Below are 23,274 nucleotides of genomic sequence, written 5' to 3' on the forward strand. Positions count from 1 at the left end.
GTTTGCAAGTACTAATACACTGGAAGAAAGTTAAAATATCAAAGACTTGTGCCCAAGTCCTTTGCCTACTCAGGCACTACACACACACACATACACACACACACACACACACACACACACACACACACACCACACCACACAGTGTGGTGTGCTCCTCACTCTGGCTTCTAAAAAACCTGCTGAAAAGCCAGATAATTTCAAGACACCTGCTGTTGGACAAACTTCGACCCTTATAAACAAAAAAGAAAAAAGAAGCTAAATGTCACTTTTCTGGAGACAGAGATTTTTAACATTACACACCCAAACCTTCACATACACACAAGCACTGAGAGCAACTGTCACTTGTCTGTGAGAGACAGCAGTGTCAAGTTTAATTTGGAGTCTAGTTAGTTAATGTCATGCAAGGAGACAGGACAAGTCTTTTTGCCTCTTGGCTCCCATAATCTTTAAAATTACTTCTTTAAGGAGTGAATTCAAGAATAAACTGACAATTCTTTTTTCTTAATTACCAAAATTACAGGCTTTTACTCTGTGATCTGCAGACTAAAGGAACCATACAAAATTCAGATTTTACCATTATTTGTATAAATCCAATAAACAGAAATAATTTCCACATGCACACAGGATTTTCTTTGCCCTCTCTCCTTCCCCCCAATCTCCCTGAAGCTGATCTAGACTAAAGTTTACAAAAGAGCAGGGGAATGGGAATACTCAAGGTCACTTTATTTTACTTTAATAGTTTAACTCTTGCAGGACCTGAAAGGGGGGGGGAAAACCTACTCCTTTGACCATTTCTTATTTAATTTCTAATATATATACATATATCTTTTGTTTGTTCGAGGCAGCCCATGGTGGCCTCACAATCACGGCAACACTCCTACTTCACCGTCATAAGTGTTGGAATTACAGGTGTGAGCTTTCCCCTGACCATTGTAAATAAAACATATATACCCTATTACTTTAACTGGGTTTTGTTGTTGTTGTTGTTGTTGGTTTTTTAGAAATGGTGTGAGAAGAGATCATTTTATGAGTCAAATTTCACAGTCTTGCAATAAATACAGCCACTCAAGCATGCCAGTTAATCTGACTCTCTCCATTCTAATACTTGATGGTGAAATCTTTTCAGATCTGTAGGCACTCAGAAGTTTAATCATAATATACCACCACCACCCCAGCCACCAAGTAAATGACATGCTTAAAGCCTGTAGTTTGTATGCATGTGGCTCTCCCAAGCCTCAAGACTGTAAATCAGTTTGTCATTTTTTTTAAAATAAGAAACTATTCAACAGTGTCTTCAGCAAACTATACACTCCCTTTAAAAAGCCCATCCCAAATTCCTTTATATAGCTACAGAAAAGCCAAACTGCCTTGAAATAATTTCAATCAACAAAATATTCTTTCAATACACAACCAACCACTTGAATCAAGGTCACAAAAACAAGCCCTCTGCTGGCAATTATTAACACTCTGGGAGACATCCTCCTCTACCAAACAGCCTAGAACCGTCTATATTTTCTCTGTAAAGCCATAGAGAGTTCTGAGTAAGGCCTAGCCTCACCAAAGAGGGTAGCTGCACTCAGTTGATACAGTGCTGTGAAAGTCCGGGTGCAGAAATCCTGTGAGCTGTCGGGAGGCTGCATCCCACAATATTAGGAAATGCTTTAACTTAAACATGACAGGTTAAATACCAAGCAGACTTCATTCACTAAGCCTGAACCATGGCTCATTATGATGGTGAGATGACTGGAGGACAAAGAGCAAAATTACTTTCCAGAAAAACTGAAGGAAAGACACAATCCCTACCAACAGCCCACTTCCAAGCACTGCATAATCCAATCACTTGTCCCCTGCCTTTAAAAATAGATCCCATTTGTCTTTCCAGGATGTAATTCTTGAGGGGAAAAGGCTGGGCACCAGGGGTTCACTTGCCAACCGAAGTAAACCTCAGCCCCCCCTGGCCCCCACTCCCTCCCACAGATGACAGGTAGCATTCACAGTTAGTGCAAATACAGTAACTGCAAAAAGCCATCTGAGAAACATAACAATTTAATAGATGAAATAAATACTCCAGTACATGCAGGGTAAAAACTTGACATTGGGGGAAAATCACTCTATAGTGTAAGTTAAAAAATAAAACACACGCTCACAGTAGCTCCCCCCCCCCACCTTGCAAATCACATGGCAAAATCATACTCTTTTCACACCATGTATACTCTAATTCAACAAAAATAAAACATACAAAAAGGTAGCTACATCCATGTCTAAGGAGTGAAAACTGAGGTAACCTTTCTTTTAATTAAAAAGAAGAAAGAAATGAACCTATGACCTCTTTCCTGCCCAATTAGTAATTGAGTTGAGGGGCTGGGGTGTGTAGGGGCAATCCTGCAGCCAGCAGACTACCCAGCTTCTGGATGAGGCCCTACTGTGTGCTGGTAGACACCTGGGCCCTCTGTGTACATGTTGTGTGCATGGCCCTGCCTTCTGGAAAATTCTCTTGAGCATTTAATAGGGGGAGAGGGGTCACCTATGATTTCTTTGGTATAAATGGAGAGGGGAGGAGTAAGTGTTTTCCTTTAGCCTGGGGTGGAAAATAGGTACGGGTGTGGGGAGGTGCTAATTCACAGAATTGGAATTCACTGGCGGTAAAGTCCTGGGTGAAGACCTTTCCCTTAAAGCCTGAGATAGCAGGGTGCAGCCTTCAGACACGGCACAGGCCGAGTTCCTCAGCCTCTCCCTGTGGTCCGACATCTTGGCGCCCCCATCGGGGTGCTGCGCCAGATCCCTGAGGCACTGGGTCAAGAGCACGCAGGCTGACACCACACTCATGGCGCCTCCCAAGATGGCGGTCTGCACCGCCTTGCCCTCAGCACTCACAGCCGCTGCGCGACCCAGGAATTGAGGCTCGGTGGCAAAGCCCACCAAAGCACTCACAGCCTGCACCAAGGGCCCGCTGAAGAGTGCGCAGCGGCTGCGGGCCAGCTCGCTGGGGGCTGCCTTCACCTCGCGAACGCATGCCAACAGCGCGGATGCACTGGTGCTCATGCACTTGACGCCCAGTTTAAACTGCTCTCTTGAGAAGCGGTCCCGTGACTTGTCACTGGCCAGGGCGCACGCGTCAGTCAGGAACTTGAGGTTGCGCGACAGGCCCTGTGACACCTCCAGCAATAGCTGAGGGGTCATGTCGGCCAGTGGGGTGGCTCGAAGCACAGCACAGCCCTGTTCCACCTCGTGGCGGCAGCGTGTCACACGGTAGCGGTCCACAAGGCCAGGCTGTGCAGGTTGAGCGCCTGGAGTGGCAACAGCTGCCAGGTAGGCCGCGTGTGCAGAACACTCGGTCAGTGACACCACCAAGTCCCCCAGTTCCACAAGACTGTCCCCCGCCTCTCCAAAGCGGCCCATATTGAGCTGGCTCTGCACGTCGTGGGTGAGAATGGATAGCCCCTTGGTGCGCGCGATGATGGTGTCTCGGCACTGCTCGAAGGACTCCGCACCAGCGCCAGGCGAGGCGGGACCTTCGAAGAGCACCGGCCGTGCCTCGCTAGACAGCAACAGCAGGTCGGCCACCAGCTGCATCTTGCCCTTGCAGTGATCACAGATAGATACTAGCCTCTTCCGCGGCTGCGAGCCGGCCCCGCCGACGGCGCTCCCAGGAGCCGGAGAAGCCGCCTCGCCAGTGGGCTTCCCGGCACTGCCGCTAGCCATCGCGCCCAGGGGGCACTGGCATGCCGCTGGGGAGCCCACTACCACCGCCGCCGCGACTCAGCTGGCCAGGGCCACGCTGCCTTCCGCGCACCATCATGCCACCCACCGCGGCGGGCACAGAGATCAGGGTGGCGGCGGCCGGGGGCCGGGCGTCGCGGGGCGGGCCCAAGCCCGCGGCAAGCTCTTCGGGGCGCTGTGCGCGCTCTAGGGAACCGTAAGTCGGGGCACCGCAGACAGCTAGTCCGCGCCCCTCGCCACGAGCCTACCAGAAAAGTCCCCGCTGCCCGACTGTCGCCGCCTTCCTGGGCATGGCCGGCCGGGCCGCCGGAGCGGAGAGGGCGGGACAGGGAAGCTGGGAGTTGTCCTTCCTTCCTTCCTTTGAAATCAAAATCCTCTGCTCCAGGAGGAGCGCGGGCGAGGCCCCCGCAGGCTTTTGCTGTCAGCCTCCGCGCTGCGGCGATCCCGTTCAGCAGTGCACGTGGGCTTTAGGCGCGGCGACCCTGCCAGGCGGTGCTGGCAGGCGACGGCGACGGGAGCTGACGCCCAGGGGCGCGCGGCTGCATCTCCTGCTCTGGCTCTTGGGGTGCTGGGCGGCCGCAGGGCCGAGGGCGTGGCTGGTTCTGTGGCGGCCGCGCGGAGTCAGTCGGGCGGGAGGCAGCAACGCAGGGTGCTGGGCGGCCGCGCCTTCCCGCCTGGCGGTTCAGAGTGCGCGGCCGGGCGCCTCGGCGGCACGCCCTCCTCGCCTAAATGGCCTGCGCCCGGGGACCGGCTGTCGTGGCGACTCCATCCCTGTTTCCCCGCAGAGCCCGCAGGCCCCGTGTATCCGATGCCCCAGGGTGGCCGGCTCAGAAGGTGTGAGCGGCGCCGCGGCGGTCGACTGGGGCCCCGACTCCTGCCATGTTTGTCAACCAGCAACTTCCGAGCGACCTCCGAGCAACTGAAAGGAAGGGCGGAGACCGCAGGCCAGGGGACACCCGCCTGCCCGCGCGCTGCTGCGGCTTTCGCCTCCTCGCGTCCGCCTCGCCCCCGGCTCGCCGCCGCCACCTCGGCCGTAACCTCCCCGGAGCCTATAGGAATCTTTTGTGTGGCGTCACCGCCTTTCGTTTAAATCCCGCTTCCTCCTCTCGCCCTTCCTCCCGCCCCCTCCGCCGATCCCGGATGCTTGCGCGATGCGCTGCTCCTCCCCCGGGAAGCTGGGGGCCGTGGGAGGACGCCGCGCCCAGACCCGACGCTGCGGCCCTGGGGCCGGTGGTCCCTGCATCCGGAGAGGCTGGGAGGCATGTGTGGTGGGGAAAGACCGCCCTCGCTCCGCGCCCTGCCGTTGCTCATACCCTGGGGACACCGGGGCGCAGCCGCTAGTGGCCTTACGTAAGCTTTCAGCCTACCCCGGGACTCGGTGCTTCCTCCCCGCCGAGAGAGCAAGTGTAAAAGGTGATCTGTTTTGTTCACTTGGAGAGCCTGCTACCCCCGCCAGTCTCTATTCCCTGTTTGTTTGGCACACCCTCCGTCCCCCCGCCCCCGTCCCCGGATTCGAATAATCTGAGTTTCAATGACTTTTGCAAGCCCTCTCCCGCTTTTTGTTGTGTTCGACCCCCTGCTATGGGTGGGTTTTCTTGAAGCAGTGAAAGAAAAGGAGCGCTGGTCACCCCCACAGCTAGTAGGACTCAGGGGTAGACGCTTTCTGGGGTTGGTCTTGCCCCAGCCGCCCAGGAGTTATGTGACCTTGGGCAAGTTCTGTCTCCAAATCAGGTAGTGTATGGTGATTCGGTTCCAGCTGGCTACAATTAGTATGGGTCTCGATCAGCAGTTTGTTCTTTCCTGGCTCCATCTATATAGTGGAATAATAGCACCCACTGTTAAGTAACGATCCTGCCTCTGGAGGTAAACACTGTTATCTCAGGGTTACAGGCTGGGAAAGTGGTGGCCCAGATGGCTCCCGGCTCTATAACTAGAGATGAAGCCTGGGACCTTGAACTACTGAACTTTTTATTTATTAATTTGACTTTTACTTATTAATTTTTGGAAACAGGGTCTGACTAAATTGTGCAGGCTGCCTTTGAACCCAGCCTCTCAAGCAGTTGGGACTGCAGGCCTGTGCCATCGAGCCCAGGGGCCAGGTGGGCCAAGTGATTTCGTAAGCTCCTGGCCACTGCAGATGGATAGAAGAGAAGGCCACCCCCCACCCACCCACGCAAAGGGGCCAAGGCTACTCCCTTTCTTTGAGCAGGCCTTGTCTGCAGGAAACTCCTGGAACACCTGGGCCTCCTCCCAGCAAAGCACGCCCTTCTCTCCACAGTCCTGAAGCAGCCGTGCCTTCAGCTGGTGCCCAGTACAGCACAGCTGGGTGTGCTCAGCCAATGGAAATGTTTGTTCTGCTGTCCCTTCCTAGGATCTCCACGTCATCATTTTTCAGCCGGTTATAAATGTTATTTATAAATTGGTTGACCTTCAAATGTATTGTCCAAACCTAGTAGTTTACAGAGTGAACTATGAGACAGATTATTAATATAAGTTAACGAGGAACAACAAATTTAAGACCTGGATGGATAGTCACCCTACTCATAACCTAAATAAATAAATAAATAAATAAATAAATGCTCTAGCCGAGCCTTTAGATTCTAGGTGAACCAAATTCCTCTATAAACTGAAGCCGGTAAAACCAGTGGCTCTCTAAAAAGTAGTGATTCTGTTAGGACTACTCCTTCGTATTTTTCTACAAGGTTGAAAAGCAGACTTCAGACTATTCATGGTAACTCAGGAATAACAGTTAGCCCTAAAGGAATAGTTTTCTTAGCTTAAAAAACTTAAGAGAGGGGCCAGCAAAATGGCTTAGTAGATAAAGCTGCCTGCCACTAAGGCTTCATTTCAGATAGTACCACTCTCCCTAAACTGATCACTTGCCTTTTGGGTTTTGTTGTGGTTTTGATTTTATTTTGTTTTTTCCTCCTGCTATTGTTGGCTTATGGCTCAAACACTGGGCATCAACCATGTGCCAGCCCCTGTTCAAGGCACTGAGCTTGCATAATAGATTGTAATAGGCAGCCTCTGCCTCTGAAGATTAGAGTCCAGGAAGGGCAGGTTCACAAACAAGTGCTTCCAGTCACTGTTTATACCGTGAAAGCACAGAGCAAAATGGACATCGCATTGAGTACTGTATACTTAGGTTTTCAGTCAGGTTGGGCAGAGGTGCGTTCTGACCAGTGCTAGGGAAGAACAGGTGACTTGCAAGCCAAAGAAGTGGAAGCCAAGTCTAAAATTCCCTGTCCCTTCTCACCTTGCTGTAACTGTGGAGGGACTGTGCCCAGTGCCATCCAACTGCAGAAGTGTCTCATCACCCCTGACACTCTACCCGTGAAATAGCATCTTTCCATTCTCTCTCCCAGTCCCTGGCCATCACCAACTTTGTCCATGAACCTGATTATTTGAAGTACTCTGTCCTTTTGTGCCTGTCTTATTTCATTAGTTATGTCACTAAGGTTAACTGACGCTGTAATGTGTCACAATTTCTTTTTTAGGGGAAACAATATCCACTTGTATTCATTAGACAGTCATACCTACGTTTCATAATCTGCCCCAGAATTTGTGGCCCAGCAACCAAGCTGTCTGTGGTATACAGTGCCACCCAGTGGCTGGTAAGGATAAGTCTTGGTCATATCGTCCCTTTGGAGCTGTGTTTCTTGGTTTTATGTTTGTGCTACATGTGAACAGCGATTTCACGTGACCTTTCTTATACATTTGCATGCATCGTGGTACATTCTCTTCCCTTGAGTATCACTTTGATCCCAGTGTGGTGACACACTAGCCCTTGGGAGGTAAGAGGCAGGAGGATCCGAAGTAATGTGGTCTCATCTCTTTTTTTCATCACAGTTGATGAACCCTGCACTAGCTAGGGTACAGAATCCCCATGGAATAGGCCACCCTCCTTAGTTCAAGTGTTCTCTAGTACTCTGGCACTTCATGATCCTGTTCTGGGAAAAACTTTGGCCTTCAGTCCCTCTTCTTCCCTGTTGCTTCTCCTGTAGTGAACAAGGAAGCTGCACACAGGCCCAGTGATGGCACTGGCAGGAATGCCTGAGCGTTCGGCTTCTAGTATCTAGGAGAGTGGGGATTTCCTCCAAGTGTTTCCCAGGGTACCCTAAATGGACAAGGTTTCTTGCACAGGCCAATAATTTCATAGCCAATTCTTCTACTGGTGAGTGAGAGAAAAAAAAATCCCAGGATTTAGGGACATAGCTAACACTAACCATTCCTGGCCAGGATACCTGTGGTCAGTACCTATCGGTTACCTAGGGCTATTGTTGCCTTACACAGAGCTGTGGACCTTTAGGCACACTTGGCCATCTTTGCTCTTCATTTCCGTTATACTGTCTGTAGAACCTGGGTGAGACTGGTGCGATGCTGTTTGGGACTACTGGTCTACCTCCCTCCACAACTCAGTGCACCTGTGAAGAACAGAGCCGGTATCTACTCTCCCCTACATCTGATGCCTTCATACACATCAGCCAATGTTGATGGCATCCATTTGTCAGGCCTTCCCACAATTAGGTGGTTAAAGGATTAATGCTTGGTACCAGTGACCTACCCACCAGGTGCTCAGCCTCACTGATAACTAGGCCATCCAATTTCTCAATTGTTTTGTATGTTGCTCGGGTAAGGTTTCAGGTAGTGCTAGGAGGTATTGTTCTACCTCTTTTGCTGTGGAGAGCATAGGCAATCATGAACCCAGGTTGGTAGTCTCATTAAACCCAAGAGACACTTGGAGGTGGGATACTTAACATAGAGCCTGGCCCGTCATTTAGGCCATGAACACACTCACTTCCGGTCCCTTTTCTCCAGCTCTACACTTCACTGCCTCAGACCTGGCTTGGATTCCAGGGCCATGTGAGTTCTTCGGGCTCCAGAATTTGCAGTCTAGTATCTCTGTGGTTCCTAGTGTTACTATGCTGCAACTTAAGTAGTGCCGCGGTAGAAGAAAAACTTCAGGGAAGAACGTGTCCTGAGTCCAGATTTGCCCCATAGCCATACCAACTATTTAAATGATTCCAAAACCATGACAAATACAGGGACTGGAACTGGAGAGACGGCTCAGTGGGTAAAGCTCTTTCTGATCAAGCATGAGGACCAAAGTTTGGATCCCTGGGTGGGCCAGCCCTCAAGGAGACAGAAAGGGAATCTCTAGTAAGCTAGCTAGCTAGCCAGTAGCAGAAATGGCAAACTCCAGGTTTAAAGAAAAGACCTTGCTTCAATGTATTATTAGGTAGAAATTGAAAGGACACACTAGATATTAACCTCTGAGCTTCACATGAATATCATCACAGGGAGAGAGAGAGAGAGAGAGAGAGAGAGAGAGAGAGAGAGAAGAAATAAGTACAGGACACTTACCATGGCTTGATCTCTTTAGCTCCCAACCTCCTGGGAACCTATGTAGAATTAACTGTAGATGACTTCTGTCCTCTGCTATTACAAAACCAAGGCTACGATACCAAGGACTTTAGGTTCATCTTCCTGTCAGTGACTCACCTTCCTAACAGTAAGTTATCGGTAAAATAAGTCTTTCGGGGTTGAACTGAACCAAGTTCGAAAGCACCAAAATATACTTAAAAGTATCAAAGTGTTGAAAATAGTTGCTCCAGATGGTTTTACATCAATGAAGTAGGAGCCAGATGTGTTTCTTCCTCAGATGACAGTCGGTAGCCCTGGAACTTCTGACGTGTTTCAACAATTGCAGTACAACACTTAAAAAAAAGAAAAAGAAACTTTTATTCTTTGTAACTAGATATTGTGGGCCAAGAAAACCAGCATTTTTTTTTTAACCTTACCTTGGCAGTTGGCAGAATGAATGACCCGGGTGACCCCGCCCTGTAGAGCACATGATCTGCCACAGCTGTGCATGTTTTTTAGCATGACTGTGCCAGTAGAGAGCTCCAAGCCACTGGGTGGAGCAATGTGCCCCTGGGAGAAGGCTCATGACATTTCCCCTATGATTTCAGAAAAGAAAAAAAAAATTTACCCCATTTTTTTCCTTATGAGTTGTTTCTGCACAGTGTCAACAGAAAATGTCTTGTGTTTTTGCATATCCATTCATGAATATGGAAAAAATGAGCCACTACTAGAGTGGAAATAAATGCATATTGCCTTTGACCTTAGAGGGAAGGTCAATAGGCACAGATTGCTAATTGACTTTCTTTTTTTTTTTTCTTTTCTTCCCCCCCCCCCCCTTGGTTTTTCCAGACAAGGTTTCTCTGTGTAGCCCTAGCTATCTTGGAACTCACTTTGTGTGTTTGTTTGTTTGTTTGTTTGTTTGTTTTTTCAAGACAGGATTTCTCTGTTTAGCCTTAGCTGTCCTAGACTCACTTTGTAGACCAGGCTGGTCTCGAACTCAGTGATCTGCCTGCCTCTGCCTCCCGAGTGCTGGGGTTAAAGGCATGTGCCACCTTGCCCGACTAAAACTTTTTTTTTTTCTGGAGATTTCCTCATTCGACATCCAGGTGCCAACATGGCAGGGCACCTGCCTGAAGTTTTCTGCGCAAGATCCCAACCACTGGCCCTGCCTCCCCCGCTGCCACTCATCCTGTTTGCAGGCTGGACCTATTGAGCCTCATGGCTGCCTACTGGGCTCTGGAACTCACTCTTTAGACCAGAACTCACAGAGATCTGCCTGCGTCTGCCTCCCAAGTGCTGGGATCAAAGGTGTGCGGCATCTCCGTCGGCCGTTAGCTGCTTTCTCAACCTCTACTTTTACGTTTTTCTCTTCATAGCAAGCCTAATTTTATTTGGGATGTTAGCAAATACAGCTAAATGTTAACTCTCCAGCCCCTCTTAGAAGAGATAAGCTCCAGCCAATGAGAACAGAAGTGCTGTGCACAACTCCCAAATAGGATGCTCAAAAGAAGTTGACCCCACTGAAAAGCATTCTTCCTTCAGCTTTCCCATTTCCTTTTATTGGAATGTCATGTGATGGCTGGAGTACCAGTAGCCATCCTGGAATTTTTGGTGACCTTGAACATGGAAGGTGTGATAGACCAGTGTTATGAGGCTATATGAGAAAGAAAAGTGGATGTCCCACGACATCCTCACATACTCAAGTTCCACCTCCTTCTGTGAAAGAAGTATCAATCATTAAAAAAAGATTTTTGCTTAAACATTTTGTAAAGGATTTGTATTATATTAAACCTATTAGTCATATCCATCCAAAGCATGGAGAAAGAAGGTGGGCAGAGTAGTAATAGTGGTCATGAGGAGAAAGAGAGAGGGAAAAAAAATCTGGCATAATAGTGAAAAATACTATACACTGAGTATGGTGGCGTATGTCTTTAATCTCACCACTTAGGAGGCAGAGGCAGGCAGATCTCTGAGTTTGAGTTCAGCCTGGTCTACAGTTCCAGCCAGCCAGGGAAACCCTGTCTCAAAAAACAAACAAAAAAAAGTAGCCAGGAGTGGTGGCACACACCTTTGATCCCAGCACTTGGAAGGCAGAGGCAGGTAGATCTCTGAGTTCAAGGTTAGCCTGGTCTACAGAGCGAATCCAGGACAGCCAAGGCTACACAGAGAAACCCTGTCTTGAAAAACCAACCCAAAATCCCAAAACCAAAGCAAAAACTATACATCAGTAAAAGGGATGAAGCCCTCAAGGACCCCAGCATGCTTAGTAATTAATACAATATACTGACATAAACACTGAAAACCACTTCTTGAGATACTTTCAGATTTGCAAACAAGTGAATTGTATGTATTATGTGACACCTTGAGGTCAATACTTAAACTATACAGTTTGAATATTTTCCAGCTTCACCAAGGTTTCGTGTCGTATTATATAATTTGAAATTTTAAAGAAATCAGATATGTCACTTAAAGCTTATGAAACTTCAAAAATATCTTTTAACCCCAAATATTTTCTTTTTATATCTGGATAGCTTAGTGATCAAAATCTTGTAAAATAGAAAACAAAATTAGAGTGATTTTGTCTCATAGATTAGAGCCACAGCAGTAGATGGAAAGCAGAAGAGACAGGAACTATTTTAAGCAATAAAAATAGTTATCAAATTATTTTTTTTTCGTTTTTAGTTGACAGTGATATTGAAAGATGGGTGGATAGAATTGTCTGTGGAACAGAATAAACAATAGATCCTATATTTATGGCCTTGGAGAAAAGTTGCCCTGGCTGTCCTTTGTTATTTAGCTGGCGGTTCTCTCATGGGAAATTACTAGCGAGTGAGGTTGAATGTCCACACCCTGAAAAGGGCCTCCTTAGGGTCAAGGCAGTTTGTGTATCTTCCATTCTCATTCATTTTACAGGCAAAATGCTGAGGCTGCGAGGACGCTGTTTGGCAGTTTCTACGGGCCTTGAGGAAACTTTCAAACCTGGCTAAGTGAATGTTCGACAAAACGGCTGACTTCTAGCAGAACCCCAAGCGTCGAAAAAACACTGTCCAGTTAAGACCCAGCTAGGGCAGACCGCTTAGCTAGGTCAAGGGGAGGAGCCCGAGGGGCGGAGCCTGGAAAGGGGCGGGGCCTGGAGAAGGGAGCTGTGGGGCGGAGTCTGATGATGAGGGGCTCGATGGGGAGGAGCCTGAGGTTGGTAGCCCCAAGAGAAGGCAGCTGTGGGGCAGAGCCCAGGGGAGGGCCGGGGCTTCCGGAGGAGGTTGGGACTGGAGTAAATGGGACGAGGCGGGGTCGCGGCACGCTACGGCCGCCTGGGAGGCGGAGCCACTGGGACCTGAGTCCGCTAGGGTGGGACTGGGGATGAGTACTGGGCGTAATTCTGTGAAGAGTACGCCAGGGGCGGGAGCGCCGCACGCTGTGCGCATGCTCAGTGTGCTTGTAGTGGTTACGCCGGGCGGCTGACATGGCGGCCTCCAGCTGGCTGCGCGCGGTCCTCCTGTTTCTGTGTGCCTCGGACCTTCTGTTGCTCCCTCCTCTTGCGACCTACGCGGCCGATACACCTAGCGAGGCCACCCCACCTCTACGGAAAAAGAAGAAAGACATCCGCGATTACAATGATGCCGACATGGCGCGACTTCTGGAGCAGTGGGAGGTCCGTGTCGCCCGCACATTCCTGGGCATCTCTCCATACAGATCTCTTCTCTCTAACCCTTACCCCTCGGGCTCGTGACCTTCTGACTTTTGCTCTCTGATCCCTCTCCTGGTCCTGTGCTCAGGGTCCTTATTGACTGTCTTAAGTACCCGCTGACCCCCGTGCCTTCCTTCATTCCACCAAGGCTCAGGCCTCTCGCCCAGTGTCCTCTACAACCATGGCTCCTCGGCCACTCCTATCAGGATTTGGCCTCTCATCAATCAAGCCCTACTTTCCTTGCTGTGTTCTGGTGGTCTCTACATTGATCCTGGTGGTCAGGGAGCCGACAAACAGGGAGAGAGCGTTTTTGAAGAGCGTTCCGTCGCTCCTTCCTACTGTAACGGGGTGAATGCGTTGTGGAGGTAGTCTCAAGAACGTTTTCTTAGTTTTAATAGAGATTCTCCAAGTGATAGAGGGTTTCTGACTTCTTTGGTGTATGTTCCTGCTGGGGCTTCGTGGGTGGATTTATTTTACTGATAACGGGAGCCAAAGGCATCTCATGGAACTGAGGTTTTTCATTCAAGAGAGTAGTGGACTTGTTTTCTGAAAGGCGACATTCTGATCTATAACTTGAATACTCTGGGCTGTGCGGTCACAAGGAGTGTGAATAAAGGTACTAAGTGGCAGTTGCTGACCAAAGCACGTTGCAAGCCGCCCCTCCCCCGCCCCGTCTTCTGAAAGTGATTTGCCCAACTAATGGACAGGGATCACACACCTGTACTCACTGTGTAACTTTGGGCAGGAGGCCTCTCTCTACAGGAGAACTGTGAAGGTTTATTTCCACTGCCAGTGTTTTCATTTGTGGCTAACTCTGTGTTGTTGGGAGGAGCTAGACTTCGGGACATCGCTTTAAAACAGTCACCTGCCAGACTGGACTAGAAGAAAGGGGACTCCTGATATTAGGTTATCTGTACCCCAAGAAAAGAGTTGGAGTAGTGGGGCCATGGTTGTGCATGTTTGTAGTTCCAACACTTGGGAAACTGGTGGAGGAGGCGAGCCTTAGTTAAACCTTGGCTCCGTAGTACATTTCAAATTTGTTTGGGGTTCACAGTGAGATGCCCCCCCCCCAAAAAAGAAAAAAAATAGAATAGATTTAAGTGGATGTGTGAGACTGAATCCCCCATTCTCTTCTCCTTTTCAAACTGCCTTTTTTTTTTTTTTGTACTAAAAAACAGTGCCTTTTAATCCTCCAAAGTGAGAACCTTACCTGTGAGATGCTTAGACATGGACAATGCTGAGACGCTGAGGAAGAGGAGGTTGCAGAAATGAGCAAGGCACCTGTCAGAATGAGTGGATAGGAAGTAACCATAGTGGTTGGATCCCACAGAAAAAAGGTGTTGTGTGGTAATGAGGGAAGGCTGCAGGGAGGAGGTTGCATTTGAGACAGGAGAGATTGTGAGAAAAGTCTAAGAGAGATCTGGTTACTGGGCTGAAAGCAGAGACTTAACAGATTAACATTTCTTGCATTTAATACATGGAAACTTGTAAATTTGGTCTGGTAGAGAGATCTCTGTGTCCATGTATGTGCCTCAGCATGCACGTGAAGGTCAGAGAACAGGTTGGGGGTGGGTGATCAGTTCTTTCCACCACGTGGGTGGGTCCTGGGGATGAACTCAGATCATCAAGTATACACAGGGCAAATACCTTTATCCACTGAGCCAACCCACCAGCCCTTTTGGGAATTTTTATTTGTCTCACTATTGTATATATTTCTATTTATTAGTTGATATTCTACTGTTGGTAATGCATTCTTTGTCTTTATGTCAGCATGGCCAAATCCACTTAAACTTGTGAATTTGCCTTAGTATAGATGTCTGTGCTTTAGTTTTCTTATATGCACAGTGGAAGTGTTGCTGTTCATCTCAAAGCAGTTGCAACTATTAACTAAGAAAACAGGAGGAAAGAATACAACTCCATAGTATCTGAACTAGTAAATCTAGCCTAGTGGATGAAGGTTGCTTGGAGCCAGGCCAGTGAGGTCTTGAATGCCACAGGGTTTGCACTGTATTTAGAAGTAGCAAATAGGTGGATCTGATAGGCATAAAAGCTGTTTTATCCAGATATTACAGCACTAGGTATCCATATTTACTTACTACTAATGCTGTTTCTAGTTTGTCATCATGACAACATAATTTTAATAGCTGTAATCAGTATAGATGGATGTCTAAAAGTTGTGTATATTTCCTCTGATAGCTATTAAGCATTTCTCCTTGGACCGTCTTTTTTTTTTTGGCTTTTTGAGACAAGTTTTCTTTGTGTAGCCCTTGCTGTCCCGGACTCACTTTGTAGACCAGGCTAGCCTCGAACTCAAAAAGATCCTCCTGCCTCTCCCTCGTGGGTGCTGGGATTAAAGGTGTGTGCCACCACTCCCAGCTCTCCTTGAACCGTCTTTCTAGCTGCCTCTCCCTCATGAGTGCTGGAATTAAAGGTATGTGCCACCACTCCCAGCTCTCCTTGGACCGTCTTTCTAGCTATACTTTTGAGCGAGTTTAGAACGTGCCCTGGAGCTAGGGGCTTTGAACAGGAGAATGCCATGGTTAGGACTAAATTTGATAGAAAGTCACTCTGGAAAGTGGAGGACTGGTGAGCTGGGAGGTGTCTTCTTTAATCTTCTCTCTTGGCTGATAAGGGAGGCTCTGTTTCCTGAAGGCTGCCCTTGAGGCATCTAGAAGCAATTTGCCCAGGGTCACAGGGTCACATCCAGTCTGGAATTTGCCATTTGACTTCAGAGCCTATTCTTTGACCTACTTAGCTACATTGCCCCACATAGGGGTGAGCACTGTTGAGGAAGCTAAGCACGAAGCCTAAAGCCTGCAGGGATGACACAGGAGAAACGTGATCCTGTGTCCCTCATTCACTGCTCAGCTTCTCCACAGGGGAGTGTGTGACTCTCCTCTTCTGTCCCTGTGGAACCAGGCAACGCCTCCCTTTGCCAGCCTCCATGCAGACTGGACTTGTATGTGTAGACACTACAGATGTGAGCTCTCCTCCCCAGCATGTATGTGAAGGTCAGAGAACAAGTTAGGTGAGGGTGGTCAGCTCTTTCCTTCCACCACGTGGGTCCTGGGGGTTGAACTCAGGTCATCATGTGTGTCAAAACAGGAACCTTTGCACACTGAGCTTAACTCACCACCTCCTTCAGGGATTCTTATTTACCTATCTGTTGTATACATTCTTTTTTATTTATTATTTATTTTATTGCTTATTCTACTTTTAGCTGTTTATTAATATTCTAGTGTTAATAATGCATTTTCCCCTCTTATTTCTTTATGTCAATATGGACTGTACTTGGAGAGTTATAAAGTCTTACTATTATTTTGATGTTCATATTATTCCAGATTTGACACCTGAGCTGCTTCAGGTTGGCATCTGTGTCATTCTAACATGTTATGTGACTCATTGAACAATTCTTAATTCTTTCTGATGCAGAAAGATACTTTGTTCTTAGAATTCACAGAAGGTGCTTCGGAATTGCTAGGTCACGCCGCTGCAGAGAACAGGCCTGCCCCCTGGGGTTGAACGTTTGGGTGTAGTGAATTGTGGGTTTTAAGTGTTCAGCACGAAGAGTTTGTCTGTTTTGCTCTGCTGGTGATGGACCCCAGGACTTGCTAGAAGCACAGTCCGTGGCTGAGCCCACAGTGAGTTTTGAATAGTATAACCTACACCTTACTGAAATACAGAACTGGGTGTGTCGCCGGGGTTGCAGACCGTCACACCAGAAGGCCCGTTTATGTTCTTTCTCAGTCGGACCCTCCTCATCTCCTCCCAGAGGCGATCTGTGTTATTCCTGTCACCGCACACTAGTTTTACCTGTTCTTGATACTTTAAATAAATGGGATTGTATAGTATGTATACATTTATGCCTGTCATCTGTTATTTTAAAAACAGAAGACGGCCTTAGTGGTGTTAGATATTGACTCCAAGGCCTCACACATGCCTGGCATGTACTCTACCACTAAGCCACACCCCCAGGTGTTTTCTTGCTAAATTGCTTAAATTGGCCTTGAATTCTACTTTTCTCCTTGGTCTACTGAGTCACTGGGATTGTAGACATCAGCCATTTTGCCTGTATTTGAGATTTGTTGTATGTATATTTTATTTTTGTTGCTAGTGTAGCATCCATAACCATACTAGAATGTGGCTGCTTTTATAATTTACCACGTTACGTAGGTTGCAAGTAAAAACATAGAATCCTGTCTGACACAGGACCCGGAGTGGTGTCAAGGGGATATCCTTGGGGTTTTTGTTTGCATAGCACTTTTGTGGTGTGTCGCCTGCTTCTGACACCGTGGACTGTGCCTGTGCAAGGGCAGGGGGTGTCTCTGATCACAGGATTAATGCTCCCTCTCTCCTGGCAGAAAGATGATGACATCGAAGAAGGAGACCTTCCAGAGCACAAGAGACCCTCAGCACCTGTCGACTTCTCAAAGCTCGACCCAGGCAAGCCTGAGAGCATCTTGAAAATGACAAAGAAAGGGAAGACTCTGATGATGTTTGTCACTGTGTCAGGGAACCCTACAGAGAAGGAGACAGAGGAAGTCACCAGCCTGTGGCAGGGCAGCCTGTTCAACGCCAACTATGACGTTCAGAGGTAAAGACCCAGGCTATGGGTCATTCTTCTGGGGATTTGGGGGTTTGCATTTGATTCTCCCCCCTTTGGTTTTTCAACACAGGGTTTCTCTGCATAGCCTTGGCTGTCCTGGACTTGCTTTGTAGACCAGGCTGGCCTTGAACTTACAGAGATCCATGTGCCTCTGCCTCTTGACTACTGGGATTACAGCTTCATGCCACCTCACTGAGATGTGTGCTGGGGAGTTTTCTGGGGCTGAAGCAGGATGTCCTTTTTGGAATTCTTCCCAAGAGACTTGGACCTTTCCTGTCTATGAGTTCTTTTAAATTTATTTAAATATTTTTATATAAACATAGACTTATTTATATTACTTAGTTAGTTATTGGTCAAAAATGAGTAATTTTGTTTTAATATTTAAGTTAGTCTTGAAAGTTTGGTTTATCTTTGTCTCTTTAATTTTCACTTCTTCAGAGTAAAATGTGTTGCTTAGCCTCTTGGGACGTTGAGGGAGTTACAGCTCCGCAGGTCAATGCTCAGAATGCCCCAAAAGCCAAAGGTCAAGGAGCTCAAGAGCTAAAAGCTCCTTCAACTTCTACACGCTGTCTTAACTACCCCTCAACTCAAAGTCTCTCTAACTCTTTAAGCCCTGTCAGCTGGTTTGTTGACCCACCTCTTGACCTAGGGTTAACTTTATTAAATCCTATTTACAGAAAGCTCTTGGAATAAAGGTGTGTGCTAGGGCTGGCTGAACCACACCTTAGTCACCTGTTTACAATAAACAGAAAGTTCTTGAATTAAAGGTGTGTATTAGGGCCCAACCATGCCAAGCAAAAGATGAGTTTTTATGGTTCACAATCTCGGGATCACAATGGGATCAAATATCCTGCAACATCCTGGGCTACTTGAGACCATTTATAAGGAAAACAGACAAAAAACATTAAACATAGATATATATGATTTTTCAGGATATTAAAAATAAAAACGGGGGTTTCTCTCCTCCCTAGTGCATCTGTGCTTCCTCTGCAGCTCCCTAAGGAGATTTTCTTTTATAGTCTCTTCACAGGGGCATCATTTATGCCTCAAGGAGCATCAGCATCTGCTTCTCTCTTGACAAGCAGGATGCTTGCTTAGAGCTCAGCGAACATTAAAGTCAGCAGCCACTTGCCCCCAAGGCAGAGCAGTGTGGTGCTGTGTATTTGTGTGAATTGACATGTGGCTAGGTGCCCCCCTTTCTCTGACCCCTGGCTCCTCACCTGCACTGCTAACTCATGGCCTCTCCATCCAGGTTCATCGTGGGGTCAGACCGTGCTATCTTCATGCTCCGGGATGGGAGCTACGCCTGGGAGATCAAGGACTTCTTGATCAGTCAAGACAGGTGTGCTGATGTCACTCTAGAGGGACAGGTGTACCATGGCAAAGGAGGGGGAAGCAAGGAGAAAAACAAAACAAAGCCAGAGAAAGGTAAAAAGAAGAAGGAGGGCGATCCCAAGCCACGGGCTTCCAAGGAAGACAATCGAGCTGGGAGCAGAAGAGAAGACCTCTAGGGTGCGGCGTGCCTCCTGCCGGGCAGGCGGTGGGACAGGTGGATGCAGGGAGCTGCATACCGGATGACATTCTTGTGTCTTCTAGAAAGGGTCAGTTCCTGACCCTCTGGTCAGTATCACAGTTACTGTATGAAAGGCTTCACGTGTGAAGGCAGGCTTTGTGATTGGTAGTGGACACTGGCAAGCCATGCTTCCTGTGGCATCACCTGACATGGAAACTTGATGTTTTGTACCTCGTACATCTGATGAGTCCTTGACACCCCTCGGAGTACCACTCCCTCCCTTGGCACTGTACCTGCTCTGGTCCGGTGGCCTGATGTGTCTGTGTTACAAGCTCAAGTCAGACAAGCCTTGGGCACCTGTGGCTTGACTGAGGCAGGCACTGATTTTGAGTCAATGAAGATAAACATGCTGTATGAACAGCGCAGCCGACTCTGCACGTCCAGGACCCAGACAACAAAACTCACGCCTGACGCGCAGACTCAGGAGACGGTGCCACCCAGAAATCCTAAGGAATCATTTCAGATGGCTGCAATCCTCATCAGCTCAGGGGATCCTTTGTCTGCCAGCCCCCCTGTGGTTGGAGAGGGAAAGCTAATCTGCCTTGTGTGAGGGAAGACGGGTGCTTCAGCTGAGGGCTCGTGTTGTGGTGAGGAGGGACCAGCAGAAGCTTCCAGAGTAGCGGACCTCATCTACAGTGTTCTAAGTAGTTCTCTTTGATAAAGTGCCTACCTAACCTTGTGATTTTGTGCGGTACTCTCGCGGTGTGCTGCTGTCCCCGGGCTGAAGCCTCTCTAAAACAACAGTTCTAGGAGGATGCCATTTTTAAGAAGTTACATTCTTTAAAACCTCAGTTGCAATTTAAAACAATTTAAGATAATACATGTACACATACATGGCTAGAAAGTATCCCTGTTAGAGTGTCCCACTGTAAAGAATTGCCCTGCCCTGCTGCCAATACTTTGTCCCAGTGGAGCTACTGTTGATTATTGGTTTTTCAAAAATAAAGTCCATTTACCGGCTTCCAGTGATGTATAGATTCTGTCCTTGCTTTGGTTCCCATTCACGGTTCTCTTAGCCATGCCCTCTCCCTCCCCAGCTCAGGATATTCTGGACACAACCTGCTGAGCCTCTTCAGAAAGAGGCTTTTCTTGGTCCTCACGCATTGCAGCCCTGGGAAGATGATCCACTGCTGTCCTGCTGTTTGAGGGTGCTGCCAATCCAGAAGAAGCTGGCACAGGGCACCCATCCTGGTGGGGTCTGTGGGCTCAGGAAATCTCAGACAAGCCGCGTCCCTGGGGTTATTCTGTTTTCAAGTGGGGCAGTTGATCAGCTACTGTGATGTCTGTAATTGTGATGTCTTTCGGCTGCTGTCTCTTTCCAGAAGCCTTCATGTTGTAGACACAGGACTGTCGTGGCTTCCTGTGGGGTATGCAGCCTCTTCACCAAAATTCATGCATGTATGATGTAGTTGGCACTACCGGGTGCCAAGGACAGTGCAGACATGGCAGGAATGGCAAATGAGCTGCAGTGTAAAACGGTAACCATGAGGAAGAAATGTGGAATGCAGAGGGCGGAGTGGGCGGTATCCTTACCTGGTTGGGATGCTCAGAGCTCCAGCAAGGGTCGGGAGAAGACATAAAGAGAGGAATCAGCCTCTGCAAAGACCCTGAGGTTAGAAATAATAGAAAAGGGGACTGCAAAGCCAAATATGGTGGCACATGCCTTTTATCCTAGCACTGGGCAGGCAGAGGCAGACTGCCTGGTGTAGGCTGGAGAGTAAAGACTTGGGGGGTGGGGGGTGGATGTTGACATTTGGAATGCCTGAGAGGTTTACCTTAGTGCTTGCTGACTGACAGAAGAGCTGCTCAGTGCTCAGGCCATCCAGTCTCCCAGGTTTAAAGGTAGGGAGGCTTGAAATTGTGCTCAGCCCATGCTTGCTGCTGTTTCTGCTTTCTGGCTGTGCATTCTGAGCTGTGATGCACAGACTTTCCCCCTCTAAAAACACATACTTTTTTGCTACTGGAAACGAAGTTAGCACATTAGGATTCTTTTTATTGTGACTCAAGTTTTTGAAATCCAGATGTCTAATTATGGTCCCTAATTATTAATGCTATCTTAATTGCCCAGTGTCCTCACGTTCCTTCAAGTTCTTGGGTTCAATTTTCTAAAGCCCGGGAAGCCAGGAGGCCTACTGGTGCTTCTCTGAGTCACGACAAGAAGAACTCAAGTATACTGAAGTCATCTGTACACAAACTACAGATTCCTTATGGTGGTGCCAAGTTACGATTCTTGGTGTAGTCTTTACTTAGCATGGAGTAGCTCTCTCAGCCTCCTACATAAAGTTAGCAGCAGGAGAGACTCATAAGATTTGTGCCTTGTGACCTTATGCTGTGACTGCCTTCTATTCTCCTGTTCTTGGGAGAACCAGCCCCTGTTACCATGACTGCAGATGCATTTGGACAGCACAATTGTCACTCCACTGTCCCCCCAAACCACTGGCTTTTAGCTCTTTCAAGCCAGGAAAATCTGCTCCTTGACCAGCCATTTCTCTACGGGGAGAGCCACCTCAGTGTTCCAGGAAGACCCTATGCTGGAAATTGGTCCTGCCAGTGAGCCAGTTATTAGCATTTCTGAGCAGACCCCATGCAAGCCCCTCTCTGAATTTCCTGGGAAATTTCAAAGGACATCTGAAGGGGGGAGGTCTTCAAGTTTGGGTTGGACCTGCTAAAGTTTCCGAAAGATGCTTCAAGTCCCCCAAATTATGTATCCCTAAAGAGCCTTAACATCCAGACTTATTGAGACACTAAAAATAAGCAAAACACTACCACTAACAACAACAGAAATAACTATCAGGTGAAGGAGACCAACCTCTGGATATTGGCCTTTCTTTGGGCTTGGAACTCACGATGAAGACCAGGATGGCCTCACAGGAGATCCACTGGCCTTTGTCTCCTGAGTGTTGGGAATAAAAGTAAGACCACATTACCCATCCCCTCTGGACATTTTCATACACAATATTTTGGTGAGCTTTTACATTTGAGAGGTCAATCATTAACAGAATAATCGTTAAAATTAAACATTTGATATACATTACTAAGTAGCTGGTCCCACTTGTTCTGCCACTTGAGGCTCCTAAGCAGTAGCTCTCTGATCTTTGACAGCCTTGAGCATCACATGTGTGGCATTTCAAACAATTTTAAAACAAAACCTTTGTTTGTTTTTTGTTTTTTAAGACAGGGTTTCTCTGCGTAGCCTTGGCTGTCCTGGACTCACTTTGTAGACCAGGCTGGCCTTGAACTCACAGCGATCCAGCTGCCTCTGCCTCCTGAGTGCTGGGATTAAAGAAAGGCATGCTCAGGCATGCCCAGCACAAAGTCCTTTTTAAAAAAGACTTATTTTTTTTTATTCTATGTATATGAGTGTGTTGCCTGACACATCCCCCTAGAAGAGCAATTGTCAACCTGTAGGTCGCAACCCCTTTGATTCTGTTAATGACCCTTTTACTGGGATCACCTAAGACCATTGGGAAAACACAGATATTTACATTATGATTCATAACAGGAGCAAAATTGCAGTTATAAAGTAACATTGAAAATAATCTAATGGTTGGGGGTTACCACAACATGAGGTTGCAGCCATAGTGAGATTGAGACCTGCTGCCCTAGAGCTAGAGTTATAAACAGTTATGAACTGTCATGTTGAGTGTTGGACACTGAGTCAGCCAGTGCTCTGACCCTGGAGAAGCTCAGACTCCACTTCCTCCAACCCCGGCTGTGAGTGTCACCTGCTCAGGCACCAGGGCCTCAGACTGCAATGTTTCCATCCCTGGCCTTTCAGCAGAGCTAAGAACAAGAGGCCTTGCTAGTCTGTAAGTTAATGAGCTGAATAGAAGCCATCTTTTCAGTGAGTTTGTCTTCATGTTCACCTGTCTAGTGAGCTAATAAATTGGGATAACATCTTTGGATTAGCAACTGCAAGATATGCCAGCCTTGGCAGATAAGTGCATTTTAAGACTTTCCTTCATCCTTGAGCTCTCTGGCTTATGATAACTCTGCTGTAATTTTTAGTTTTTAGTAGTTCTGTGTGTGTGTGTGTGTGTGTGTGTGTGTGTGTGTGTGTGTGTGTGTGTGTGTTGTAGTAGTAGTAGTAGCAGTAGCAGTAGCAGTAGTAGTATAAATTAGCTACTTGTCAAGGTGAACATACACTTGTTAACATTTTAATACTGAGGCAAAATGCCTGAGAAAATCAGTTTAAAGGAAGGTGAACATTGTCTCGCCGTTTTTATCAATGGCTGCTTGGAGCAGTGTTCCAGGGCCTGTGGTGAGGCAGAGTGGAGGCAGGAAGGGCAGGGGCTCAGGATTATACTTCAGAGGATCCTCAGT

General features: G+C 47.8%; 2 protein-coding genes across 3 annotated transcripts; one reads left to right on the forward strand and one right to left on the reverse strand.

Moving 5' to 3' along the window:
• Positions 1-2,028: 2,028 nt before the first annotated feature.
• On the reverse strand, positions 2,029-3,702 carry TLNRD1 (talin rod domain containing 1; the record flags this gene model as incomplete). Its single annotated transcript, XM_084773375.1, has 1 exon — positions 2,029-3,702. One exon carries the CDS (start codon positions 3,700-3,702, stop codon positions 2,614-2,616), a length of 1,089 nt encoding a protein of 362 aa, XP_084629501.1. The 3' UTR covers positions 2,029-2,613.
• A 747-nt stretch (positions 3,703-4,449) lies between these two features.
• MESD (mesoderm development LRP chaperone) lies at positions 4,450-19,916 on the forward strand (the record flags this gene model as incomplete). Of its 2 annotated transcripts, none has more annotated exons than XM_084773377.1 (3): positions 4,450-4,554; positions 17,134-17,366; positions 18,631-19,916. In XM_084773377.1, the coding sequence occupies 3 exons, from the start codon at positions 4,450-4,452 to the stop codon at positions 18,887-18,889; spliced, it is 597 nt and encodes a 198-aa protein (XP_084629503.1). In that variant the 3' UTR covers positions 18,890-19,916. The 2 variants fall into 2 exon arrangements, with proteins under 2 accessions (XP_084629503.1, XP_084629502.1); XM_084773376.1 differs by lacking the exon at positions 4,450-4,554 and adding an exon at positions 12,306-12,736.
• Between the last annotated feature and the right edge of the window lie 3,358 nt (positions 19,917-23,274).

The sequence above is a fragment of the Acomys minous genome, assembly GCF_964271855.1.
Source record: "Acomys minous genome assembly, chromosome: 2".
Lineage (NCBI taxonomy): Eukaryota > Metazoa > Chordata > Mammalia > Rodentia > Muridae > Acomys > Acomys minous.